The 26,115-nt window shown below is 36.5% G+C and overlaps 1 protein-coding gene across 1 annotated transcript; it reads left to right on the forward strand.

Moving 5' to 3' along the window:
• Window positions 1-17,731: 17,731 nt before the first annotated feature.
• On the forward strand, window positions 17,732-25,698 carry LOC100370134 (uncharacterized). Its single transcript, XM_002740264.3, has 6 exons — window positions 17,732-17,788; window positions 19,243-19,734; window positions 21,175-21,950; window positions 23,056-23,218; window positions 23,363-23,495; window positions 24,233-25,698. The coding sequence occupies exons 2-6, from the start codon at window positions 19,540-19,542 to the stop codon at window positions 24,361-24,363; spliced, it is 1,398 nt and encodes a 465-aa protein (XP_002740310.3). The 5' UTR covers window positions 17,732-17,788; window positions 19,243-19,539; the 3' UTR covers window positions 24,364-25,698.
• The last annotated feature ends 417 nt before the right edge of the window (window positions 25,699-26,115 follow it).

Consider the following 26,115-nt stretch of genomic DNA (forward strand, 5'->3'; position numbering starts at 1 on the left):
CTGGAATTAAACAAAATTGTAAAAAATTATTATATATTGGCATAATTGTTTTCTGGTTCGACTTTTTAAATGCAGAAAAAGTAAGAATAATATAATTGTACTCACCAATTTCACAGTTAATTCCAGTGTACCCATCTATGCACTGACACGTGTATTCGTTGACATCGTTTATACATGTTGCACCATTCTGACATGGCACACTTAAACATTCATCAATATCTGGAAAGCAAACATAAAATTACATTATTCAATGAATCATTCTGTCTATCTAACACTCTAGTATCAGAACTAAAAAATGCTATATTTTTGATGCGCAGAAATATACCTACCTTGCTCACAGTCATTTCCAGTAAACCCGCCAGCACATGAACATGAATACATATTATCACCGTCTGCACATGTACCTCCATTCTGACAGGGTGCACTTGTACACTCATGAACAATAATCGCTGTGAGAAAATACATTTGACATAAAAGTTGTTTTTGTAAATGCATGTAAATAAATGCAATTGAAGATGCTCTCTGAAATGTGTGATTCATTACATCCTTGCACTGAACCCTGAAATGTTCACTGTTGTTTAAAATGATAGCTACTAACAATGTTTATATTACCTTGTTCGCAATTTACTCCAGTAAATCCAGCAAGACAATCACATGTGTAGATACCTTCAGCGTCATTACATGTGCCAGCATTTTGACAAGGATTGCTCTCGCACGCATTGACACCAATCACTATACAAAGGGAACATTTACAATAATATTAGTAATTTATATAATTTTGTTTGTCATTTATGTTTAATGTTGAGCAATTGCTACTTACCTTCTTCACACATTACTCCCATAAAACCGTCAGGACAGATACAGTAGTAACCATTCACTTGATCAACACATTGTCCGCCATTTTGACAAGGACCACTGGCACATTCGTCGACATCTGAATAAAAAACAAATATTGTAATATTTGTAACGAACCCATACACAAATTTAAAACGAGTGGTTTGGTTTCTCACTGTGGATATGTCCCCACATAATAAATGAAAGAAAGCGTCGATTACGGTACATATTTCACTCTTGAGACAAATTTCTTATCATGACAACCAAACGTTTAATTAATTCTTCATTTCATTTACTGATGTGTATGTGTTGGTCACTTACCTATCTCACAGTTTGTTCCTGTAAACCCATCTCGACATATACATGTGTATGTGTTGATCACTTACCTATCTCACAGTTTGTTCCTGTAAACCCATCTCGACATATACATGTGTATGTGTTGGTCACTTACCTATCTCACAGTTTGTTCCTGTAAACCCATCTCGACATATACATGTGTATGTGTTGATCACTTACCTATCTCACAGTTTGTTCCTGTAAACCCATCTCGACATATACATGTGTATGTGTTGATCCCTTACCTATCTCACAGTTTGTTCCTGTAAACCCATCTCGACATATACATGTGTATGTATCATCACCATCTTCGCAAGTTCCGCCGTTTTGACAGGGTCCAGTAAAACATGTGTCATATTCTGAATAACAAAATCAACATATGTTTAATTTAAAGTGTCCCGTTATGTTGCCATGTAGCTAGAGTGAAATATTATGAACACTATTCTGTACCTGTACACTGGTCGCCATACCAACCGTTGTCACAATAGCACTGATAACCTGGGTCCGACTCTGTGTTGCTACATGTACCGCCATTTTGACACGGTGACTGATCAGCACACGCATCATTAACTGTGAACCAGAAAGGGTAACAAACACGTATCACAAAGACTTATTCATGTGATTATTTTTCTTGTACACAATACAAATAAACACTGTTCAGAATATATTGTACAATAACACATACATACCAATAGGCACGTCACAATTATCTCCCATGAATCCATCAGGACATTCACATCTAAAACTATTCACCATATCAAAACATGTAGCAGTGGGTGGACAGGGAGTACTTGCACACTCATCAATGTCTAGATGAAAAATAAAATGCTATATCAAATGATAAGATAACCATTATGTAACTATGGTTCACTAACCAAAGAATAAATAATTGATTTAAAGCAGCAAGTGTCGCCTAAAACCAAAATAGTCAAATCATCACGAACATGTTAAACCGTCTCTATATGAAGTACTTAACATGAAAATGGCATTAACGCTCAAATGCTAACAAAAATAACACCATTTTGCTTTTAAAATCTTGTATTTTGCATGGGATTACATTTAATATTGCATAATTAAAGATAAAGATTACTCACCCACTTCACAGTTAATTCCAGTGTAGCCATCAATACACCAACACGTGTATTTGTTCACATCATCTATACATGTTGCACCATTCTGACAAGGCAGACTTGCACACTCAATAATATCTGGAAAATCATGGCATTTGTTATCGCGAGAAAAGAACAAACAAATAAGTAAGGATGTTTGGCAAGACAACTAATATATGACAAAAAAACAATATTTATGAAATGTACCTTCATTGCATATTTCTCCTGTGTATCCAGCTGCACATTCACAGGTAAACATATCATCGCCATCAAGACAGGTTGCCCCGTTCATACAAGGTGCACTATCACACTCATTTGTTACAGTAAGCTCTGTGAAGTTGAATACAAACCGCGTCATAATTGCGCGAAATTTGTTCACTCGCAACGATTGGTAATTGCAGTCGCTTCTTTGTAAAGTTGACCTAATCTAAACGTCGTTATTGGCTTGCAAGGATCAACAACTACATTGTTGCAATTGTTCTTACTAGTACATTGCACTATAAAAGAAATCACGTGGTCAGCGTGAAAATAGTTTATTTAGAATGTACTGTTTCCTCATGGGTACATGTACGTTGCAGAATGGGATGAAATTTCTGAATATTCCTTATTCAAATTTGACCGGTATCTGTGTCTTATATGGGGAAGAACAGCACCTCGTGTTGCACACATTCTTCTTCAGCGTTTTCGCTATGAAACGTTGCAGTTAAAGCGGAAGGGTCGTCACTTGAGTGACAAGCGACGATAACAACACACGCTAAGAACGCAAAGGCTCATGGGTAGACTCGTGTTTGTAGACAATGACACGCTATGGCCATCTGACGCATGCGCAGTTGACGACTCCCCGATATAACGATATAATGGTGACAATGACAGCAGTGATGATATAACAAGCAGAGTAATTACTGCTGTTGCCGGAAAATGGGACTGATAATAAATTAAATTCTATGTATGTTCAAAATTCATATGATATGAAAACCAATTGCTGTCCGTGAAGTTACTTATTCACAACATGGCATCACCCATCATCAAATGTTGTTTATCATGCTGGGCGCCTGGCAGACTGTTTTGATAGTACAAAATGTATAGCAACATTTAGAACACGTCAGTTTTGCAATCGAAGCAACTGCAATTACCAACCGGCTGGAGTGAGCAAATTTAACGTAATTATTATGTCGGTTGTAATAGTGTGCATTCCGCGTCAAATCAAAACGTTGCCCATATTGAGAATAATAATATTATTATATAATAATAAGTATTTAGGTTGTTATAAACATAGCGACATTACACTACCTTCTTCACAATGTATTCCCATGAAGCCAGCAGGACATTCACATGTATACATATTATCACCTTCGACACAAGTGCCCCCATTTTGACAAGGTTGACTCTCACAGGCAAGTAAGGCACCAGTTGCTTCCATCGCTACAATTTAATGAGCAAGAACAAATATTATGATAAAAATATAGTAATAAATCAACATAATTTAAAAACAATATCAACATAATACATTCAACTTACCTTCTTCACAATGTGTTCCCATGAAGCCAGCAGGACATTCACAAGTATACATATTATCACCTTCGACACAAGTGCCACCATTTTGACAAGGTGTACTCTCACAGGTAAGTTGAGTACCAGTTGCTTCAATCGCTACAGTTTGATTAGCAAAAACAAATATTATGATAAAAATATGGTAATAAATCAACATAATTTAAAAACAATATCAACATAATATATTCAACTCACCTTCTTCACAATGTGTTCCCATGAAGCCGGCAGGACATTCACATGTATACATATTATCACCTTCGACACAAGTGCCACCATTTTGACAAGGTTGACTCTCACAGGCAAGTTGAGCACCAGTTGCTTCAATCGCTACAATTTAATGAGAAAGAACAAATATTATGATAACAATATGGTAATAAATCAACATAATTTAAAAACAATATCAACATAATACATTCAAGTTACCTTCTTCACAATGTGTTCCCATGAAGCCAGCAGGGCATTCACATGTATACATATTATCACCTTCAACACAAATGCCACCATTTTGACAAGGTTGACTCTCACAGGTAAGTTGAGCACCAGTTGTTTCAATTGCTACAATTTAATTAGCAAGAACAACAATTATGATACAAATATGGTGATAAATTAAAATTTAAAAACAACAACAATATATCACATTTGGCTCACCTTCTTCACAATGTGTTCCCATGAAGCCAGCAGGACATTCACATGTATACATATTATCACCTTCAACACAAGTGCCACCATTTTGACAAGGTTGACTCTCACAGGCAAGTTGAGCACCAGTTGCTTCAATCGCTACAATTTAATTAGCAAGAACAAATATTATGATAACAATATGGTAATAAATCAGCATAATTTAAAAACAATATTAACATAATAAATTCAACTTACCTTCTTCACAATGTGTTCCCATGAAGCCAGCATAACATTCACATGTATACATATTATCACCTTCTACACAAGTGCCACCATTTTGACAAGGTTGACTCTCACAGGCAAGTTGAGCACCAGTTGCTTCAATCGCTACAATTTATTGAGCAAAAACAAATATTATGATAAAAATATGGTAATAAATCAACATAATATAAAAACAATATTAACATATTACATTCAACTTACCTTCTTCACAATGTGTTCCCATGAAGCCAGCAGGACATTCACATGTATACATATTATCACCTTCAACACAAGTGCCCCCATTTTGACAAGGTGTACTCTCACAGGCAAGTTGAGCACCAGTTGCTTCAATCGCTACAATTTAATGAGCAAGAACAAATATTATGATAAAAATATGGTAATAAAACAACATAATTTAAAAACAATATTAACATAATATATTCAAGTTACCTTCTTCACAATGTGTTCCCATGAAGCCGGCAGGACATTCACATGTATACATATTATCACCTTCGACACAAGTGCCACCATTTTGACAAGGTGTACTCTCACAGGCAAGTTGAGCACCAGTTGCTTCAATCGCTACAATTCAATGAGCATGAACAAATATTAAGATAAAAATATGGTAATAAAACAACATAATTTAAAAACAATATTAACATAATATATTCAACTTACCTTCTTCACAATGTGTTCCCATGAAGCCAGCAGGACATTCACAAGTATACATATTATCACCTTCTACACAAGTGCCACCATTTTGACAAGGTGTACTCTCACAGGTACGTTGGGCACCAGTTGCTTCAATCGCTACAATTTAATGAGCAAGAACAAATATTATGATAAAAATATGGTAATAAAACAACATAATTTAAAAACAATATTAACATAATATATTCAACTTACCTTCTTCACAATGTGTTCCCATGAAGCCAGCCGGACATTCACATGTATACATATTATCACCTTCGACACAAGTGCCACCATTTTGACAAGGTGTACTCTCACAGGCAAGTTGAGCACCAGTTGCTTCAATCGCTACAATTCAATGAGCATGAACAAATATTATGATAAAAATATGGTAATAAATCAACATAATTTTAAAACAATATCAACATAATATATTCAACTCACCTTCTTCACAATGTGTTCCCATGAAGCCGGCAGGACATTCACAAGTATACATATTATCACCTTCGACACAAGTGCCACCATTTTGACAAGGTTGACTCTCACAGGCAAGTTGAGCACCAGTTGCTTCAATCGCTACAATTCAATGAGCATGAACAAATATTATGATAAAAATATGGTAATAAATCAACATAATTTAAAAACAATATTAATATAATACATTCAACTTACCTTCTTCACAATGTGTTCCCATGAAGCCAGCAGGACATTCACAAGTATACATATTATCACCTTCGACACAAGTGCCACCATTTTGACAAGGTATACTCTCACAGGCAAGTTGAGTACCAGTTGCTTCAATCGCTACAATTTAATGAGCAAGAACAAATATTATGATAAAAACAGCATACTAAAACAACATAATTTTAAAACAATATCAACATAATATATTCAACTCACCTTCTTCACAATGTGTTCCCATGAAGCCAGCAGGACATTCACAAGTATACATATTATCACCTTCTACACAAGTGCCCCCATTTTGACAAGGTTGACTCTCACAGGCAAGTTGAGCACCAGTTGCTTCAATCACTACAATTTAATGAGCAGGAACAAATATTATGATAAAAACAGCATAATAAAACAAAATAACTTTAAAACAATATCAACATAATACAATCAACTCACCTTCTTCACAATGTGTTCCCATGAAGCCAGCAGGACATTCACAGGTATACATATTATCACCTTCAACACAAGTGCCCCCATTTTGACAAGGTTGACTCTCACAGGAAAGTTGAGTACCAGTTGCTTCAATCGCTACAATTTAATGAGCAAGAAAAAATATTATGATAAAAACATGGTAATTAATCAACATAATTTAAAAAGAACAAGAACTTATTACATTCAACTCACAATGTGTTCCCATGAAGCCGGCAGGACATTCACAAGTATACATATTATCACCTTCAACACAAGTGCTCCCATTTTGACAAGGTTGACTATCACATGCAAGTTGGGCACAAGTTGCCTCAATTACTATATTTAAAAATTTAAGCCAAAACAGCAATCAAAATATGGCAGTAATTCAACAAAATGTTAAGACATCAAAATATTACATTTGTCTCACCTTCTTCACAATGTGTTCCCATGAAACCAACGGGACATTCACAAGTATACATATTATCACCTTCAACACAAGTGCCCCCATTTTGACAAGGTTGACTCTCACAGGCAAGTTGAGCACCAGTTGCTTCAATTGCTACAATATAATAAACAAGAACAAATATTATGATAATAATATTATGACAAATCAGTCACTTCGCCACCGGATTAAGTCACGTCTATAGCTGAATGAATGTTTAGATACATGAAACAGTATGCCCCATTTTCTAATTTACAGAACCTAATATTCTGAACTCAACATGATCTGCAATTTGAAATGTATAGCTACATAACTGTATTATACTGATACCTGTATCACATAATTCTCCTGTGTATCCATCATCACATGTACACGTAAATGTATTAACTGATGGTTCACAGAAACCATGCTGGCAGGGCTGGTCACCACATACATCATAATCTAATGAAAGTACAAATAGGAGTCAAACGATGGCACATATAAACATATGATTTCAGTGCAGGACAATGGATAATTTTATGACTTATGAGGTATTCATTTTCCACCTCATTTGCTACGAACTCGGCTGTAGTACATATGCAGACCTTTTGAAGAGACTTTGTCTTCTTTTGTCTAAACTATTAAACAAAGGACTTTGTAGACTCCAGTTAAGATTTAAAAGGCTTTCCTGACAGATAAAATGATTTGTGGTTAAATAAAAAAATGAAGATCTCGGATGATATCAATGTCACTTAACTGGTTGTAGACCGAAACTGTCATTAAGCAACAGTTGTGTTGATCTCACTCTTTTTGAAACACCTGACATTATTTTTTTGTTATTCTTTTATCGATTGCTGTCATTTGTGCTTGACTTCTAAATGTCTTTATTCGACATTTGTTATTTCCACCTTGTTTATGAATTCAATTTAATTTAACAGTTAATTGACAAATTATTTATTTTATTCAATGACATATATGTGTACTTGCCATATTCGTCACACAATGTTCCAGACCACTTATCTAAGCAAACACATTTAAACCCATCATCTTCAACCTCACATTGTCCACCATTCTGACACGGATCACTGTCACAGGGATTCATACTCACTATAAATACAAAAAGTATTATTGTTTAAGGTGTGAATTGATTAACGAATTCCACGTGAAAGTATAATTATATTCTCATTGTAATTTCAACAGGTTATTAATTAGTTTAGTGCCCAACTGTAGCTTATCCTGGCTTATGCCTAACTTGAAAAAGACAAAATATGATTTTACTGTATATGATACAATTGCTGTCCATTATATACATCAATAACCATTCGCAACTTTAAATTATGAACAGCGATTGCTTGTGGTTTACCTTCTCCGCAGATTTCTCCAGTCCATCCACCTGGACAATCACAATAATACCCGCCCAATTCATTGAGACATGAACCTCCATTTTGGCATGGATTACCGACACATTCATCAACATCTAAAAATGAAGAAATGTCAATATTATGTCAGCTACTGGCATTACTAACTTAATTTGGCAGTATCTCTATTTTACTTTTGAAATTTCACTCGAATATAACACTAACCTAATGTTTGGAATTTAATAGCAGCATGAATATGACTATTACAAATGAATTTAAAATATTTGTAGAATTACACAATACTGCATTCCATAAAGAACAACAACAACAACAACAACAGAATTAGTACTATCACTGACTTTTCTTATTAGAAATCAGTACCATTACGTTTTGGGGTCACAAAAATAGTAGACTTACAAAATTGGCATTCGGGACTACTGACTGCATTGATGACCGTTCCAAACTGGTTTACAAGTACACATGACTTATGACAAAACAATACACTTACCAAATTGACATTCAGGACCATCCCATGCTGTTGTGCAAGTACACAGATAACCCTCGTCAGTTCTTTCACATGTACCGTCATTTTGACAAGGATTTGAATCACATCGATCTGCATACAGACAATATCAATCTCGTTTAATTGATAATCACTCTAAACTAAAATATTTATTATTTCTCGCAATGCAGCACAATATCACAAGAGTCACACCAAGTACCCGCAATACATTTGCCATTTTGAGATATAAAGAGCCCTTGCGACCCATTATAGGCAATATTCGGTCATTGATCTATATACTCAATAATTACCACGAACTGCGATTACTAACTACCACTTTCTATTCATTATATCAACGTAATTTGTAATATATGCGATGTAGTATATGCGATGTAGTATATGCATATGCGATGTAGTATATGCGAGGTAGTTGATACTGTACACAATTAACATGCGCATTGCATAGTTATTATTGTTATCAACTAATGACAGTCTGTTAAATGTTAATTTTTTTTAATTGATCAGTATCATTGTTTTGTGTCATGGGTTTTTCTGAAAAGGGCCGTATATCTGCCCCGAGACTTGGGGCGTAATATATAAAATCAGTATTTTCTGGCAATAATTTAATAATGACGCATTAAAAGGCATAAAATATTCACTTACCGAGTTCTTGTGTACATGTCGCACCTCCCCACCCACCGAGGCACTGACATGTAAATGTAACCCCCCATTCATCATCTTCGCACGTACCACCGCGTTCACATGGGTTACTTTCACATGGCATCGGATCTGATATAATGTGAAAACAATCATAGTTAACAGGGTCAAACATTATCGATTCTGTTTTTATTTATTCGTAGAAAGTTTCTATTATTCCAATAATAAATTATTCAAAAACGCTGCTGACTCGCGTGACATATATATGTATACATATAATAGCGAATTACCCCCTCTCTCTTCACAGAAAAATCCACTCCATCCACCAGGACAGTAACAAGTAAATGACTGTCCATCAATCATATTACAAGTACCACCATTCATACACGGACTGAATTCACACATATCCATTTCTGCAGGAATGGGATAAGATACAGTGGTTAAGATTAATGACGTTGACATTCTTTTCTCTCTCTAAAATACTGAATTTTACAAAAGTAGTGTTATATCAAGGCGAGTATATGTAACCCCCGCGGAGATGCATAGCCGTGCCATCGAATCTGTCTTTGAGACGCCAAGACGTATTACGGTGTTATCCAACATTTATTAGTCTAAAGAAACGAGGTCTACAATATTCGTGTATTGTTTTAACATGTGTTATACTGTCGTTTCCACTCACCAACCATTGTTTCACACAGTGTTCCCATCCACCCTGTAGTGCAAATACACTCAAAACCGCCCTCTTTTGTTGGTCGGCATACACCGTCATTATTACAGGGTTGGCCGCTGCACGGATTGGCTTCTGAAAATGGTTATATAAAACACAAAAATAAATAAAATCTCTCGTATTTAGGGGCGAAATATGTTGGAGTGTCGCTCTCGGTTGAACGATATCGAACATCTTATCGTCTGCGCACGACACTGGTTAGATTTGAAATTATGAATATACAATAATGAATATTCATGAGTATACTCACGCCCGGCAATCTGTGATACAACAGCCGCTTCGCTTCGGACACCGTCACCACTGACTGTACGCACTTCAATCGTGTATTCGTTACCATCGGTAAGACCGGTGAGAGTGTACTCGGTCAGCTCATCTTTCCCGATGGTAATGATCTCACCGTCACCATAGGACAGCTCATAATGATCAAATTCGCCCATGCCGGGCGCATCCCAAGTCACTTGAATAGTTGTTCCAGTGACCTCACCGACTTGTGTGCGCTCGGGTCCCATCGGAGCTGCATAACAATTAAGACAATTAGTGAATTGCGTGGCGATAATTAGACAAAGGCCGTTACTAAGGGTTGTAATCAAGATTACTAAAATATGTTAACGCCCGGATCCGTCCTACATAAACGACAGGATAATTGTTTCGATGTTAAACTGAATCGAGAATGTGAAATCGAGTAAACTGACACAAGCAAAACAAAAAACGGAATAGTATTATACAATTAATTAGATATTCAAATACAAAAACAATGCTGAACACCATACTGAAAAGTATTCTAAAAAACCTGCGCACGCGCTGGATTTGAGTCCCAAGCAACGATAACAGCACGCGCTAAAAACGCAACGGCTCACGGGTAGATGTTTGTTTGTAAACAATGACACGCTATGGCCATCTGACACATGCGCAGGTGACGACTGAACCGCTTTAAAACCATAACCACAAATGAACTGTCAACATTGTATTTAACACAATTATTGGCGACGGTTGTTGCCTAAATGTTGAGAAATGTTTTTTTTTTCCTTTTATATAGTAGAGAGATTTGAATGGCGTCTTTAATCAAATGATTAAATTTTCTGACTACTATTTAAAAGGTGCCGGAGACTTCCAAAAAATGTCACTCTTAATTTTTAAAGTGTATTAAATAGTTTGCAGTTTGTTTTATCACTATGAGTGTGTCTGTTTTGTTTGGGGATAATTTAAACGTTTATTAGTGGTTTCCTACAGCATATATCAATAACAGCGGCTGCGCTTGAATGAATACGTATACAAATACCCCCCCCCCCCGCCTCCAACTCGTCCCACTAGTTTTATACCATTTGGCTAAATATAAATACAAATTGTATTGACATGTCAATTAGTTAATGTATGTGTGACGTAACTGAGTAGTCGGTACACTATAAAACCTATAAAAACTTGAATAATGTACAGATGCTGTTATGTGTGTTTTATTTAGGATTAATGATAATGTATTGATTCGCTTTTTACGTAACAGTAGAGGAAATCACAACAAATTCTATATAGTAATTTTGGTAGATTGTAGATACTAACCACAGAGCCATTCAAGACACGTCTGGGATAAAACGATGTTTATTAATATAAGGGACGGCGTCAAAAGATCGATGTCGGATAAAAAACTTAAATCCCCAAACTAAAGCAGATACGTTTATTTTATCCGACATCGATCTTTTGACGTCGTCACTAACACTCTTCCATTGCATCGATACTGCCTGCATTTCGTGTAATAACCATAATACCCATACATTGTTTAATGTCCCCATTGACTGTGACTTACCTGTGGAGGTGACAATGTATTTCCCTTCGCCCTTATATCCACCAGATAGCGCGTTCACACTAATATTGTAACTTCTTCCAGGTTCGAGACCGGAAATAACAGTTTCAGTACTGGTTGTAGAGATTGGTAGTTGCTGAATTCCGTCGTGTGGGGCGTACATTATTTCGAACTCTTGATACTCGCCTTCGCCTGCAACCCATGATATGGGGATTGTGGAGGTGTCAACAGCACCAGGTATAATCTCCGCCACGGCGTTTGGTACTGAAATGAAAAAAAAAAGTTATACTAGTAATTTAATAGCGATCAATACGCTGGTATATTACATGTAACAATGAACAGTTGTCTTACAGCTTAAATATGTCTACCCGTCTGTCTATCTGTCTGTCTGTCTGTCAAAACAGAATTTTAAGCTTTAATCATATCAGTAATTTGCATACCTGTTGAAGCATACCCAACACTGGCGGCGCTGCTAACCTCTCCGTTGACAGCAGACACATAAAATGTATACTTTCTACCAGGCATAAGACCATCCACAGTGTATTCCCTTATGTCACGTGACAGAGATATCGGTGGCTGAGGGGTTCCGTCAGCTGGCTCATAACTAAGCTCGTAGCTATCAAATCCCCCCAGGGGAGCACCCCATCCCACGGTAACAGATTCCTTCGTAGCCGCTTGTTGTACGGGGTCGCCTGGTCTGTTCGATTCTACAAACAGAAAAAAAGCATGGTAGTTTTTCGTAAACTATCTTGCATTCCTATATGGCTCTTATAAATCATTATTCGGCATTGCTTTATACCTGTGGCACCCTGCGTTGTCGTGGCAACACCTTCCTGTCCATTTATAACTGCTTTCACTTGATATGTATATAACCGTCCAGGGGTCAATCCTTCAAATGTCATCTCCCTGGCTTCTGAAGATTCAACTCTTATAGGAGAGCCAGTAGTTCCATCCTGTGGATTGTATTCAACAATGTATGCTTCAGCACCCTCTACCGCACTCCACGTGATTGTTGACGTCGTTGTCGTGAAGTCAGTGATTGTTACTTCCTCTGGACCACCGCTTTCTGGAATATGACAGGCACGAATTTAACGAACTGAACAAAGTGAGGACGATATTTACTCATGTATTCAACTTAAGCAAATTAGGGTTCTCAAGAATTCACAAAAAATGTACCTTTTATTATTTGATTTTTTATTCAATAAATCCGAATACTTAACTTCAATATCTGAACAACAAGGTATGGTATGCATAGTAATGTTTATAATTTCACTTTACGGCATAGTTTTGTCCATTATTAAAAAGGTATGGTTGTATGTATCGTGAAGTTTTCATAATGTAGTCGTTGCATTACATAATCAATCATAATATTTGTGTAAATCAATGTGAATGTTACCTGGATTCGGATTCTCAAATTGAAGATGGAAGCCTGGTCTCGGTTTATTGCGATCAGATGTGAATAAGATGAAAGCTCTATTGGATGATATCGTCACGTGATCCGTGACGTTTGCGCCAGACCCCATCAATGTATGCTCCACAAAACCATAGGTGTCGGTCCCAGCGCCGATTTCTACGGCATCTTTGTTCCACTCGGTGTCAAAGGACACAATATTGAAGAGTATTTCGTCGGCATTGGGTATCAAAACTAACCAAATACAAGAAGATTTGTCGGGATATTCGCCTGGCCACCCTGGTGAGAAGATGTCCCCGGTGTCACCGATGAATGTCCCACCACATCTTGCACCTGAGGAAAAAAACAAGCTAGTATTACCAGTGAATGTTGTGTTGTTTTTGTTCGATGGTAAGCCTGGATCGAATGAAATATTAACATTAGATCTGGTTATCATAATTATTGTAACATTAATGCATTATAATGCCCAACTGTACAGTTGTGTTATTATGACAAGATCCACGCAACTAAGTAATATACATTCTAATTAGTACATCTTAAGAACGTCACACTGAAGCACTCTGCGCATCAGGTCAGTTGGCCATATATATACTGAATCAAACGTATCAGCTATCATCACTCCCTTGAGGCCATACAACCCTGCTGCCATGTATAAGTGCACATAGGTAAGTGCCGATCGCCACATACCAGGTTCCTATTTACTGGTGTTGAAAAGCAATGTGACTACAGTAACTTTCCTAATGTTATAATTCAGTCATGTAAGTGTCAATTCAGAGTGATAACCATTGTACCATGATGTGTCTATTCGCACATACAGACTTTAATATATGTATAAGTTTCTTCTACATATTGTTTAAGTTACGTAGAAGTAAGAAAAATTAAAAGTACTCTTACCGTTTGGGATTTCACAGCTATCCCCTTCATATCCCACAGCACATTGACAGAAATATTCGGTTTCTCCATCCATACATGTCAATGCATCATTCTGACATGGATTACTGTCACATGGCACTGGAAATAATGTAAACTATATTGAAGGATGTGCTAAACTTGAGTGTTTCAAACACTGGATTTCTCGTCTAAGCTTCTGATTGGTTGAATCATAACACACCGTTTATATCATGTGGGTGGTGATATGAATTACGTCATATGACTGCCAAGTAAACTGAATTACTGAAAATAGTGCTTACTACAGTACTTGTATGTACACAATAAAAACAGTAGTATGCGTATATATACAGCATAGCTGGCTACGCTGCGGCCGAGTTTGTGGTTTGGCGATGATACCAGGTCGCCAAAGTATTACACGTAACAAAAATTAAGATACCAGATCATGGTTAGATGAACATTCCGTAAAAGTATCATCGGCCTAGCTTTGATGATAATCTTAGTTTTTTAAAGATTAGTATTTAAATTTTTTCACGAATGTCTACTACACCCTCAAATATACTAGTATTTATTATACACACAATCAATCCATATATAATGACGTCATTACGTGCAGTGTCGTGATGCTTTCGTGTAAATATTAATACGTTGCAAAATATGTTCACAAATAATTGAAATTCTATTCTCACCTTGTTCCGCTAAGAGAAATAGTTGTAGCGATACAGTAAGGACAAGTAACACATCCCTCGCTGACCACATCTCTACGCGAAATAACAAACAAATAATCAACCTCAGACGATGGCGACTTCGATTACGGCGATCACGCCTGAAATAACGCCCAGTCTTAATTATGTGAACGGAGTGGCGAATACTTTAAACTTCGAGAATGGATATTACTGAACAGTTACTATTTCGTCTTAAATTGACCAACAGTATTTCCAAGTTCCAATTATCAAATAATTGCGTATCTGAATTTATCCTGATTCAACTCACGGGTAGGTAAACATTTATGACTTTTGTCGGTTTGTATATTTAAATTAGATGTTAATTGGCATATTTGTAGCAGCAAACTTTCGTTAAATAGCAGCAGTCGTGGCACAGGTGCAAACAATCACCGCTCAATTAAGGTCAACACAGCGAGTGAGTGCCGTCACCATGGTAATAACTGATGATCATACATATGCAAGCGGCAGTTTCAATGACTATGACATGCCGAGCGCGATATAACATCCAACGTTAAGTTAAGTTGTTTGTTCGTTTTGAAACTCCATTTTTAATATGGCTGCCTGTTCAATATTTAAAATTACATTGAAAGACAGACGACATGTCGTGGAACCGACAGATTATATGATTCTATGATTATAAATTGTTTAATTATCAATAAAACCTGTATTTTGTTCATTCGATATCATTTCTATTTCTTTGGCAACCTTTAAAACCTATCGCTAGATTTTCTTAACTTTTACCGTGAGGCTTAATTTTTTGATGTTTTTTCACACAATACAAATTAAATGACATAGTCCTCGAACAACTTTTTGCACAAAAAATGTAAAACACCCATGACAAAATGTAATTTTAAGCCATTTGCCATTGGTTCTCATGGTAACAAGGTTACGCTATATCTCAAAACTGTTTTCAGGTATATATAGTGATGAAATATCATATGTATAACTACTAATAGGATATGTACATATGGTTGTCCCGAATTATTGGAAAATTCTGAAAAAATACTATAATATGTTTTTTAAACAAAATAATGCATTCATATATATAAATAGTCCAAATTGTGTCATTTTTGCATGTTTTCAGACACTTTTATTCCCAGTGAAATATGTCATACTGGGTGCAAAGCCCAAAAGTCGATGACTTGTATAAATCAATAACTATGTAACACTTTTCAAACAAAATAGATCAAATACCCGCGAACGACCTTAATACTATGTTTCCCACCTCTCAGCTGGTAGTTTGCTGTGAGTATGATAAACTTGATATATTATTGTTTATAAAACTTAGCGTTTTAATAAAATGTGAATTTTGTGGTTATATTCTAACCACAAAGATGGCTCACTGTGTGTAGTTAATACCCTCAGACTGTATCCAGTTGACATTTCTCTGTTGTCAGTCTAAGGTGTGAAGGGAATATTCACAGTTGCATGTCGTTGTTTTCTAAGGTCTATGGTGTCGCCGGTTTACGTCGCTAGAGGGCGCTATTTACGATAAATCGCCACAGTGAATATTTTGTACGTAACAAAAAATGCCATATTTTCTTAACATTACCCCTTACCTGCGTAATAATTCTGACACTCAGTCAGTTATGATGCCTCGTTATGAATCATACAAAGTAAATTATATTGCCCAGGGAATTTAAATGTCATAGATTAGATATAACCAGATGTCGCCATATTTGTTAGGTCTTACGGCGTACTAGTGTTTGTTGTTTTATTCATCAGTTCCAATGTATTGTTCTTATTCAATAATAATATAAATACGTATGGTAAATTGTCTGTCATTGGTCAGCGCTCATTATGATTGTTACGTCTTCTACAATTTCTAAAATTGAGTAATTTGAGTTTATGCATATTGAACAGTGTATGGACATTCACAATAGCTATTAATATCAATATTATTATAGTTGTACCAAAAACAAATAAGCGCACATTGTTTATTTTATAAACTACGGATTTTATACGGATGTTACAAAATATACCCAAAATGATATGTACACGTTTACAAATAAATCACATTCTTCAAAACCCCCGAGTTTATTGTTCGCAGCAAGAGTGCTTCGCTGATCAAGACACTTTGTAGTTCATCGAGTCGCACTTATAGGGATGTTCCTGATGTGGCCACAAGTAAGTCATTTGCATTCATTGCATCTGTAGTTCATATATACACGATATATTATTGGGGCGGAACTACGTCACAGAACGTTTTAAGACGCGCGCCACTATACCATGTAAATTATATTGGTTCTGCACAAGCTGCGTTGGAACGCCAGCACAAACAGCACAAACTCAACTTTGAAGTAATTCCGAGCAACCAAATTTACATAACTTGCACATGTTACACTGTCCTCAAAGTAGAATTCTCTGAGAGTTGTCGACCTTTGTTTTCATCTTGATTTTTGGCAGGCGGAAAAAATTCCCGGATGCCCGCCGCGAGAATATTATCTTTATTTAATACTGTCGGAATCGAGGCAGTATGAATACCCAGTCTATCGATGTGACGTCACAGTAGCGAAAACGACACACTCATACTAAGCAAACAATGAGCATTACACACTAGGGTAAAAAATAACAAGCGATGTAGCATATGGATTTCATCAATCATAGCATTGAATACTAGCAACATCCGTGTTACTCTATGTTTGTATCACAGCGATAAAAAACTCGAGTGGTGACTCATAATGTAAGTTAAAAATCGTGAATGTCCGGCGTGTACATTTGTTGGAGCGGTGACTGTGTTCAACTGGCAAGCTGATTTGGTATGTACATCGTAAAATTATGTTGTATTTGCTGTGGTTATCGTCTTTTTCGTTATATAGAAAACTGTTCATCCAGAACTACTCCAACACAGCTCTTCCCCGACTCAGCTTTTGACAATTTAATTTTTTTTTTAAATGATTTCTTGTTGTCACAATTTACTTTTTACTTTCATTAAAGCGGCATAGTCGCCATGCAGCGTGATCGACAATGTTTTATACGCTTTATATATGACGTTTGGATAAAAGCCTACTTCACCGGGTGACAGGTACTTGTGGCCAATGTATTCGTTGCACACGTCCTCATTTTGTTACAAAAGAATGAACCGAAACTCAACTCTATTGGCAGACAGAATTCTCCAAGCCTCGAACAGGCAGGCTACAATACCTCCGCATCTGCCGCCGGGTTGCCATTTCCAATCAACAACTTTCCGTATGCGGTCGAGTTGCAATCTTGTTTACATTTCTATATAGCATATTATTATACAGTCGTAGGCCAATATATGTTTGCAGCCATTGGCGTGGTAAAGCCGTGCACAGTCGCGATACATAATACAGATGTTAAAATATGTGTTTACGGTATATATAAAATAAGTGATTATAATATGGCGGGCTGTTAACAATAAGTGACCCCATAACACTGTACTAATCAGTGTGACTACGTGCTTCTCTTTCAGTTTTCTCCACAAACTTCAAACATGGCGATAACAGTATGTAAATTGTACATTATGTTGCATTTGCTTTAATTGATTCTTGTCTGTTTTTCGCTATTCAGCTGCACACGTTTTATGTGTGACGTATGGGTGTAAGCTGATTCAATGAAATACTCATGAGAATGTATTGATATTCCATTATATTTTACTAATTATCAATATAAGAAAATTGGCTCCAAACGTCACCGGGCTCTTGTTTGGGAATAGTTGTTTGGCCATTTTTACGGGGTCAGAACGTTTTAAAATGAAGTACGGGGTAACAAGTACTTTTATATAATGTATTTGTTGCGCACGTCATCATATTGTTATTAAACGCTAGCGTTGTGAAAAAGAGATAATTCGGTGTTTACGGTGTCCGAGAAGCAATTTGTATAACTTGCACGAGCTTGGGTACCATATAATCAAAAGGTGGCCAGTGGCAGCAGTCAACGCGATAACGTTTAATTAACAGCCTGGGGGATATTCGATCCGATATTCTACCCAAATTTGCGATAACCGGTGAGCAATAGTCAACAGTAGTGTGTAATAAGGACTTGTCATTTTTCATTTTTGGAGGTCTTAAACCAGTCGAAGGATTGAAAATATAGCCCACCCCTAGTATGTGTGGTGGAAAGTGTGTCAAACGCGGTAAGTGATGTTAAAAGCGGTAAAAAAAAAAACTATTGCCACGTGAACACATGACGCAGGAATATATTACCCTTGTTTGAATTTAATTTGTTAATTTTGATTCTAATTTATTTCTAGTGAACCTAATCAAAAGTAGATGAACCGAAAGTAAATAATATGTGCATTGGAAGCAAACCTGTGTGACGTTGGTGCAGTGTATCTGGCTGAGAGGAAGACGTGCCGTAACTAGGCGAGTCGGTGCTGTACGTGTGTAGGACATGATCAATCTGATTTAACACAGTATTTATTTTCTTTACGTGTGTTCGGCGTTATTTACTTGCTTTACTTCCCGTGTTGGCAGTTTACAAGTTGTACACCTATATGACCGGTGTTTCCTAGAAGTGTCTTCATGGACAAATCAGACAATAAACATCAATGTCGGCACCAAAAAGACAGAAGTTTCAATCAAAAACAATGCTAATGAAGCTTCGTAAAACTGTTTTCATAATGTTAATATTTTCGCTAGCATCTGTGTATACTTATAACAATTATGGTTTGGGCTTTGCGACTATGGTTTCTCATCATGGATACGGTACCAGGGCTGGTAGTTATATCAATAACTCGACACAGGTGAGTATGGGTGTGTGAATGCGTGAAGTGAATATCGTGAAGTAAGTGTACGTGAAGAACTATGCCTGAAAATAAACGTAAAAAAGTATTATCGTGGGATATTCATACGTTTTCCTGCTATATTATCATCACAATACTACATTATCACACATTTCGTGCATAAATGAAATAAACATGGACAAAATAATTCCATTTCGCAGTGTAAAATGGCCACAGACATTTAACTTCAGCACACGTCATGACGTAATCGTGCGAACAATGTGGCTTTATTGTGGGCGCTTACGATTCACCGACACAGTTATTTTACTGTAAAAGGCAGACGGCTAGGGTCGCAATACACGTTTGTAATTTTTTTTTTTAATTGACCAATAAGTGGACGATCACAGTTGCTATGTCACGTGAAGACATGAGCAAAAATAACATATTCTCGCCTGTTCATGCAGTATGAGTTATTGTCATATGTAGACGTACTATTATTCGTGATGAATACGACAAATTGGTTTTAGAACCAATGACGTGCCAGACCGTCTGGTATTTCATCCGGCGATAGTTAAATTATTTTGATATTAAGAGTCATATGCAAATCATATGGGCCGCAAACTCATCTGGACACCGAGTCTCGGTGTCCTTGAAAAGCACGTCTTATTCTTTTATTTTGACCTTACAATAGATTAAAAGAAGTATATCACATGAAACCACCGTGGAATATAGTGACTGTGTAATTATACAATAGTTTTGGTTGTTATGGTTACAATATTCTCAGAGAATCCCATTCGTTCGAGAAGATGATTTCACTCGTGGCCGGTTGTCGCCATTTTGTATTTAAACGGTAGTATACAGGAAACACCGCATAACGTCTACACCCAGCACACGCCAGGTTGAGGGCCTGGACTTCTGTCATGTATGAAGTATATAGTAGTAGCAGACTGCCGGGAATGTTAACAGAAGCTAATAAATTTGCAATCACGTACATGTAGGATGTTTGGTTTCCCCGTGAATGATTGACACTGCATGCGACCGTCCAGATTCTTTCATAATTTCAGCACATGCTACAATACGTTCCTGTTCTCGTATATATCAGGCTTTGATAGAGTTTCATGACACTTATCTGATTAAGACAAAATGTGTCTGGACAATTTTTTTTTTTCAAAAAAGTTGGTGATTAGGCGCATTATTTCTCTGCTAAAATATTAGACGCGGTCAACATTTTCCAAGTTACAAGGCCGGTGTGCAGTGACGAAATAAGTGAATTGTTTGGTAGTGCCACGATGACCAGAATCTTGACTTTTCTTAACCAACGTATCAAACTAAAAACACAGAATCGTATTTTCTTGGTTTCTAATAATGAAGCAGTGTTATTTTCCAATTCGTCTAATTTACTAACTAGCCATTTGTTTTAACCAAAAAGAGATATACTTTTAAATATCATTTGTATTACAGGAACGGATTAGAGCAGAACACGTGTACGATATTCAAGTAGAAAACTCGACGATACGAGAGATCTCACAGCATAATCCAATCACGCCTTCGCAACCATTAGGTAATTCTTCAATGGTACCGAACGAGTCACCACAACGTCGATATTTACTTCCATTATTCTTCACAGAAGGCGGTCCAAACTGGCTGTATAATAGCTTCCGTATATCAGTACGCTTAGCGCTGTACCAGCAACGTAGCATTGTGTTGCTGCCGTTTCACAAGCACTTCGTGACACAGAAAGACACCTCGTCTCGCATTAGAAATTTCAATGACACATTCGATTTAGAAAAACTTCGCCAACTGCTTCCGCTGGCGACGACAGACGAATTTCAGCGGGAGTGCGGCGACAATTTGACGGCAGATGACGTCATTCTCAGCAGATTATTTCGAAAACCAAGAAGTAATATACAGTACCTCAAAGAAGGATATGCTAAACACGTTGATCTTTTCCGAAGTATGTTTGGATTGGTTCTCCCCAATGCTGAAGACGTTTGGGATTCAACGTATAATGTAAGTGCTCGCATCAGTACGTCGCCCAATTCCAGGTGCCTTATTGTCAGCAGCCCATGGGAATTGCGCCATATGGAGTTACCAAACGGAGAGGAGTTATACAGGAGAGTCGACGAGCACTTTGTGAGGGCGCCATACATTGTATCAGCGGCCAACCTGTTGAGTAGACAGATTTGTGACGGTGGTAAGTTTGCGGTCTTGCACTGGAGAAACAGAACCGGGGAAACGTGAGTATACGTCTCACAATCTCGCTTAAAGTTTCAAGTTATGTAACACAACGAAGGTGTTCGTGTAAAATACAAGTAGTAAGGGTCAAAATTAAAGAAGATTTTCGGGGAGGAACTGTCAACTGGTAATGGGACTTAACCCATTGCTACTTGTGTTTGCAGTGATAGCACTCAAAAGACGTTAAGAAGTCAAAGGTCAAACATTTTGATTGGGTTTATTTTTCCCCGAGTCGCAGCTATTTAGTCTGCCTTGTTACTTCGTAGCGCATGGCTGTAGCTTACTGTTCTCGGCAAAATGTCGTCTGTATATGTAAATCACAGTTCATCGCGGGTTGCAATATTAGAGGTATAAAGACGTCAAGTTGTATCATACCTAGTTGTAAAACAGCGGAGTCCATATTTGATTGGAATTTATGAACTTTTGTAAACGTGTGATAAAGACTTATCTCAAAGAGAAAGTCTTAGTATGATATTAGACATGCATAAATTATGATGATGAGCTAAAACAAAAAAATAAATAACTAATGTGAATTAAGGCTACAAAACAAAATAATTTGGCACTGAGCTCACCCTATACATATGTTTAACGTACATTTTTGAAAGATTTGTAATCCCCCAAAACTATCAATACTGTTTTATTAAATTAAGAAAAAAGTGGTAATTTAACAAGTCATGAATGAAATTATAAATTCCTGTTTTCGGACTTCATCGAACGGGAACTTGAACTGTGAACTGTACCATCTCAGGGAAAGAAGATGATGGTAGTTAGTCATTAATAAATGTTGTACTAAAATTAGAACCTTTAATTATGTCATGGTCTGACATAATATACATGTAAATATCAATAATTTATTGATATCATAAATAGGAAAAGAAATTAAAATTATTTAAAATTTCACAGTGATGTGCATTTTTCGAAAACAGAAATGGGACGGAAACTCCGGCATCTAACAACCTGACCTAAATTTATATATTTTATGACTTATTGTTGAGAACAGGGAAGTCGTTAGCTGACCCAATTCCAATATTACTTTTTCCAGATTGTGTACTTAGTTACATGTATTATGATTCATAATAAATTCGGATTTGTTTTGTTTTTTTCAAGTGGCTGCAGACCTGGCGACAATTCTGATGAACATTGTCGGTCCGTCCTTGCCAGGCTAGGGAGTATGTATAAATATGCTGGAGTTATTGTCCAATCACTGACGGAAAGCATGAAATCACGTGGTCTAGAATGTTTGTATGTTGCTTATCCACTCTACGATCAGGTAAGATAAATCACGTGGATCAATAGAGGAGTACATATGAATACTACCAATTGAGGACACACGATACGTGATCTCTTCAACGAAGATCTTTTCGATAATATTTGGTTTCAGGATTTTCAACAATGTTTAACATATATATTTTAGGCAATATTACCTCTTTTGGGAAAATCTACACGTCTATATACTCGAGACGACATCATTCCCCCGTCAAGCGATATTGCAGAGTACAAAGAAGATAATTACGTATGGTCATTAATTGAACAAGAATTTGCACGTAGTAAGTACGCAGTTGTTTCTATGTTAGGATATGTACGCAACCCATTTCGTATGCCATGGCTATTGACGAAGTCAAACTTCTTGATTAATGTATGGTTAGGAATTACTATGTTCTTGTGTTTTAGAAAACCTTTATTGAGAATGATTGATAAACAAAAAAACTGTTTCCAATATAAATTCGGAAAACAGGATAAATTGTTGCAAGGAGATCCCCTGTATTGTAAACCTATGTCTATGAAGGGGAATCACTCAGATCGTTGTGCTTACTATACAACGTCTACTATACCACCAAGACGCATTGTAAACTATGATAATTTATATCCATGTTACATTAATATATTCGAAATAATGGGACCCATTTTATCTGACGGCAATAACTGAATATTAGGCACAGTATCCTTATTGTATATTTGGTAAACATGTCCCAACAATGTATGTTAGATATATTGTTGTTTAATATTGTGTTACACTATACTGGATAATGATATTTTGATTTTATAAACTATTTACCACATCTTGTTCAAATATATTATCTGATTTTGTATTGTAAGCCTGAGGAGTATAATATCAAATTTAGGGGAAAACGAATCTGCACAAATCATCAAAATATTGTTCGTATGAGCTCCAAATAATTGCAATTGTCCGACGCCACTTAACAGATAACATGTTAACTCAAACTAATTATAGAGACAATTGCGAGGCAAAATTAATCACAACATTTTTTACGTTTTCTTTCAGAGGCCAAGCTTTTTTTTGCATGTGCAAAATCAAATTGGTCGCAGCTTGTAAAACACGGCAGATTGGAAGAGACAATAAATGTAAAGGATTTGCCTGGATTGCCGAGTAATGTTCGCATGATGGTGCGATGAATTGTCATAATATTGGCGATGATCCATATAGTTGGGAAACAAGTTTATGGCTTGCCGCATTTCTAAAATCAATTACTCGGAACACCATTATTTGTCCAAACGGTCCGGTCCGGTCTGATGAACTATTGCGGATGACAGAGATGTTATTTAAATGAGAACCAACATTACATAGACCGGGAAAAACGCCATTGGCTAATAATGACTGATACCTTATAACGTGTTGTTGTGTGGTACAAGAGACATTGTTGACACTAATAATCCTGATAACTGCTTCAAATACTCATGAATAATGTTGGTAGACATACCGACTTTTAGTATCAGTTAAACGGATAGAATAAAGAAAGAAGGATATTAAACATGAAATATTGCTATTATTCTATGATGAGAATTGGTTCAAAGTATCCGCATAATCAAAATATTGTACATATTAAGCTGACTGGGTCAATGTATTATAAAGAAGTAAGAGGGCGTGCCTGGGGACAAGGCGCCGCAACCTTAGCAAAATACTATTTTTTCTCCTCAGTAACTTGTAATGTGATTAGTCTAAGTTAGATGTTTGTCAATTTCAACGCAAACAAATGTAATCAATTCAGCCTCGTTCACAAACAATATAGTTGACGGGAAGACAGCCTTCTAGCTCTACCTCATTACGACGCCCACATATTATCATTCAGTTAGTTTTTGAACAATTTATCGCTATTGGCATCACACCAGCATGTTACCTCGTCCAAATGTGTACTCACTGTTGTAGACCAATATCAAAGCCTGATGAAAATGTATGAAACAGATTCGAATCTTATGCAAACAACCTAAAATTAAAGAAATCATTTGAATTTGGAGGGTCATTGATATATAAGAGAGAGATAGAACGAGGACAGAGCCTTAGAGGACACCACAAGTTATTGGGAATTGCTGAAAAGTCCGTTTGAAGAAATAAATTGCGATATATTTTCAAGGTAGTTTTGGGAAACCCCCGTATACCGTAGTGATCCAATTTAGACATGAGTATGGAGTGGTTAATTGTGTCGATTGAAGGCCAATGCTGGTCTACCCTTGTCAATTTCTATTAATAGATTATTCACGAGTTTAATTAAAGACAATTTTGTGCTGTAGTTTTTACGAAAGCCGTGTTAATGTTCAAACCAAATGTAACGTTTCTCAAGGTAAAGTTGTAATTGATCAATTTGACTACTTTCTCAGAAATTTTACTACAAGGGGGTAGAATCGAAATGGGCCTATAATTCTCCGGGGTATTTATAGATGGGAGTGACTTTTGACATTTTAAGATGGTCTTGGAACTAATTAATTAAAAATAAAAGAGGCATGGAAATAGAATTTGAGGCTTATTTATATACCTTACCTTAGGTAAATCATCAAGTAAGCCAGAAGACTTTTAGGGGTCAAGACTATATAACATCAATGTAACTTCCTCTTGCGTGGTGGGACGTAGGAAGAAAGGGTTAAAGCAAGAGCTATTAAGGTAGCGGAATAGTTTTTTGGGCACTTTTCACATTTTTTTTTGAAAATCACAAGCATAGCTCCATAAGGCATGCCACATACATTAGTGTATTTATTTTATTGAAAAAATAATATCTTGTTCAAGTAAACAGTTTTTTTCTTGTGTGCAAACAAATACCCAAGTTTTCTGTTTATACAGTGTACAGCCCATGAGTGCTTCTCATTAATATTCATGGTTAACAAAAATAACTGAACTGGGGCTAAGCTATTTACAAACAACTGATAAGATATCTG

This window comes from Saccoglossus kowalevskii, chromosome 3 (genome assembly GCF_978046115.1).
Source record: "Saccoglossus kowalevskii chromosome 3, keSacKowa6.1, whole genome shotgun sequence".
Classification (NCBI taxonomy): Eukaryota; Metazoa; Hemichordata; class Enteropneusta; family Harrimaniidae; genus Saccoglossus; species Saccoglossus kowalevskii.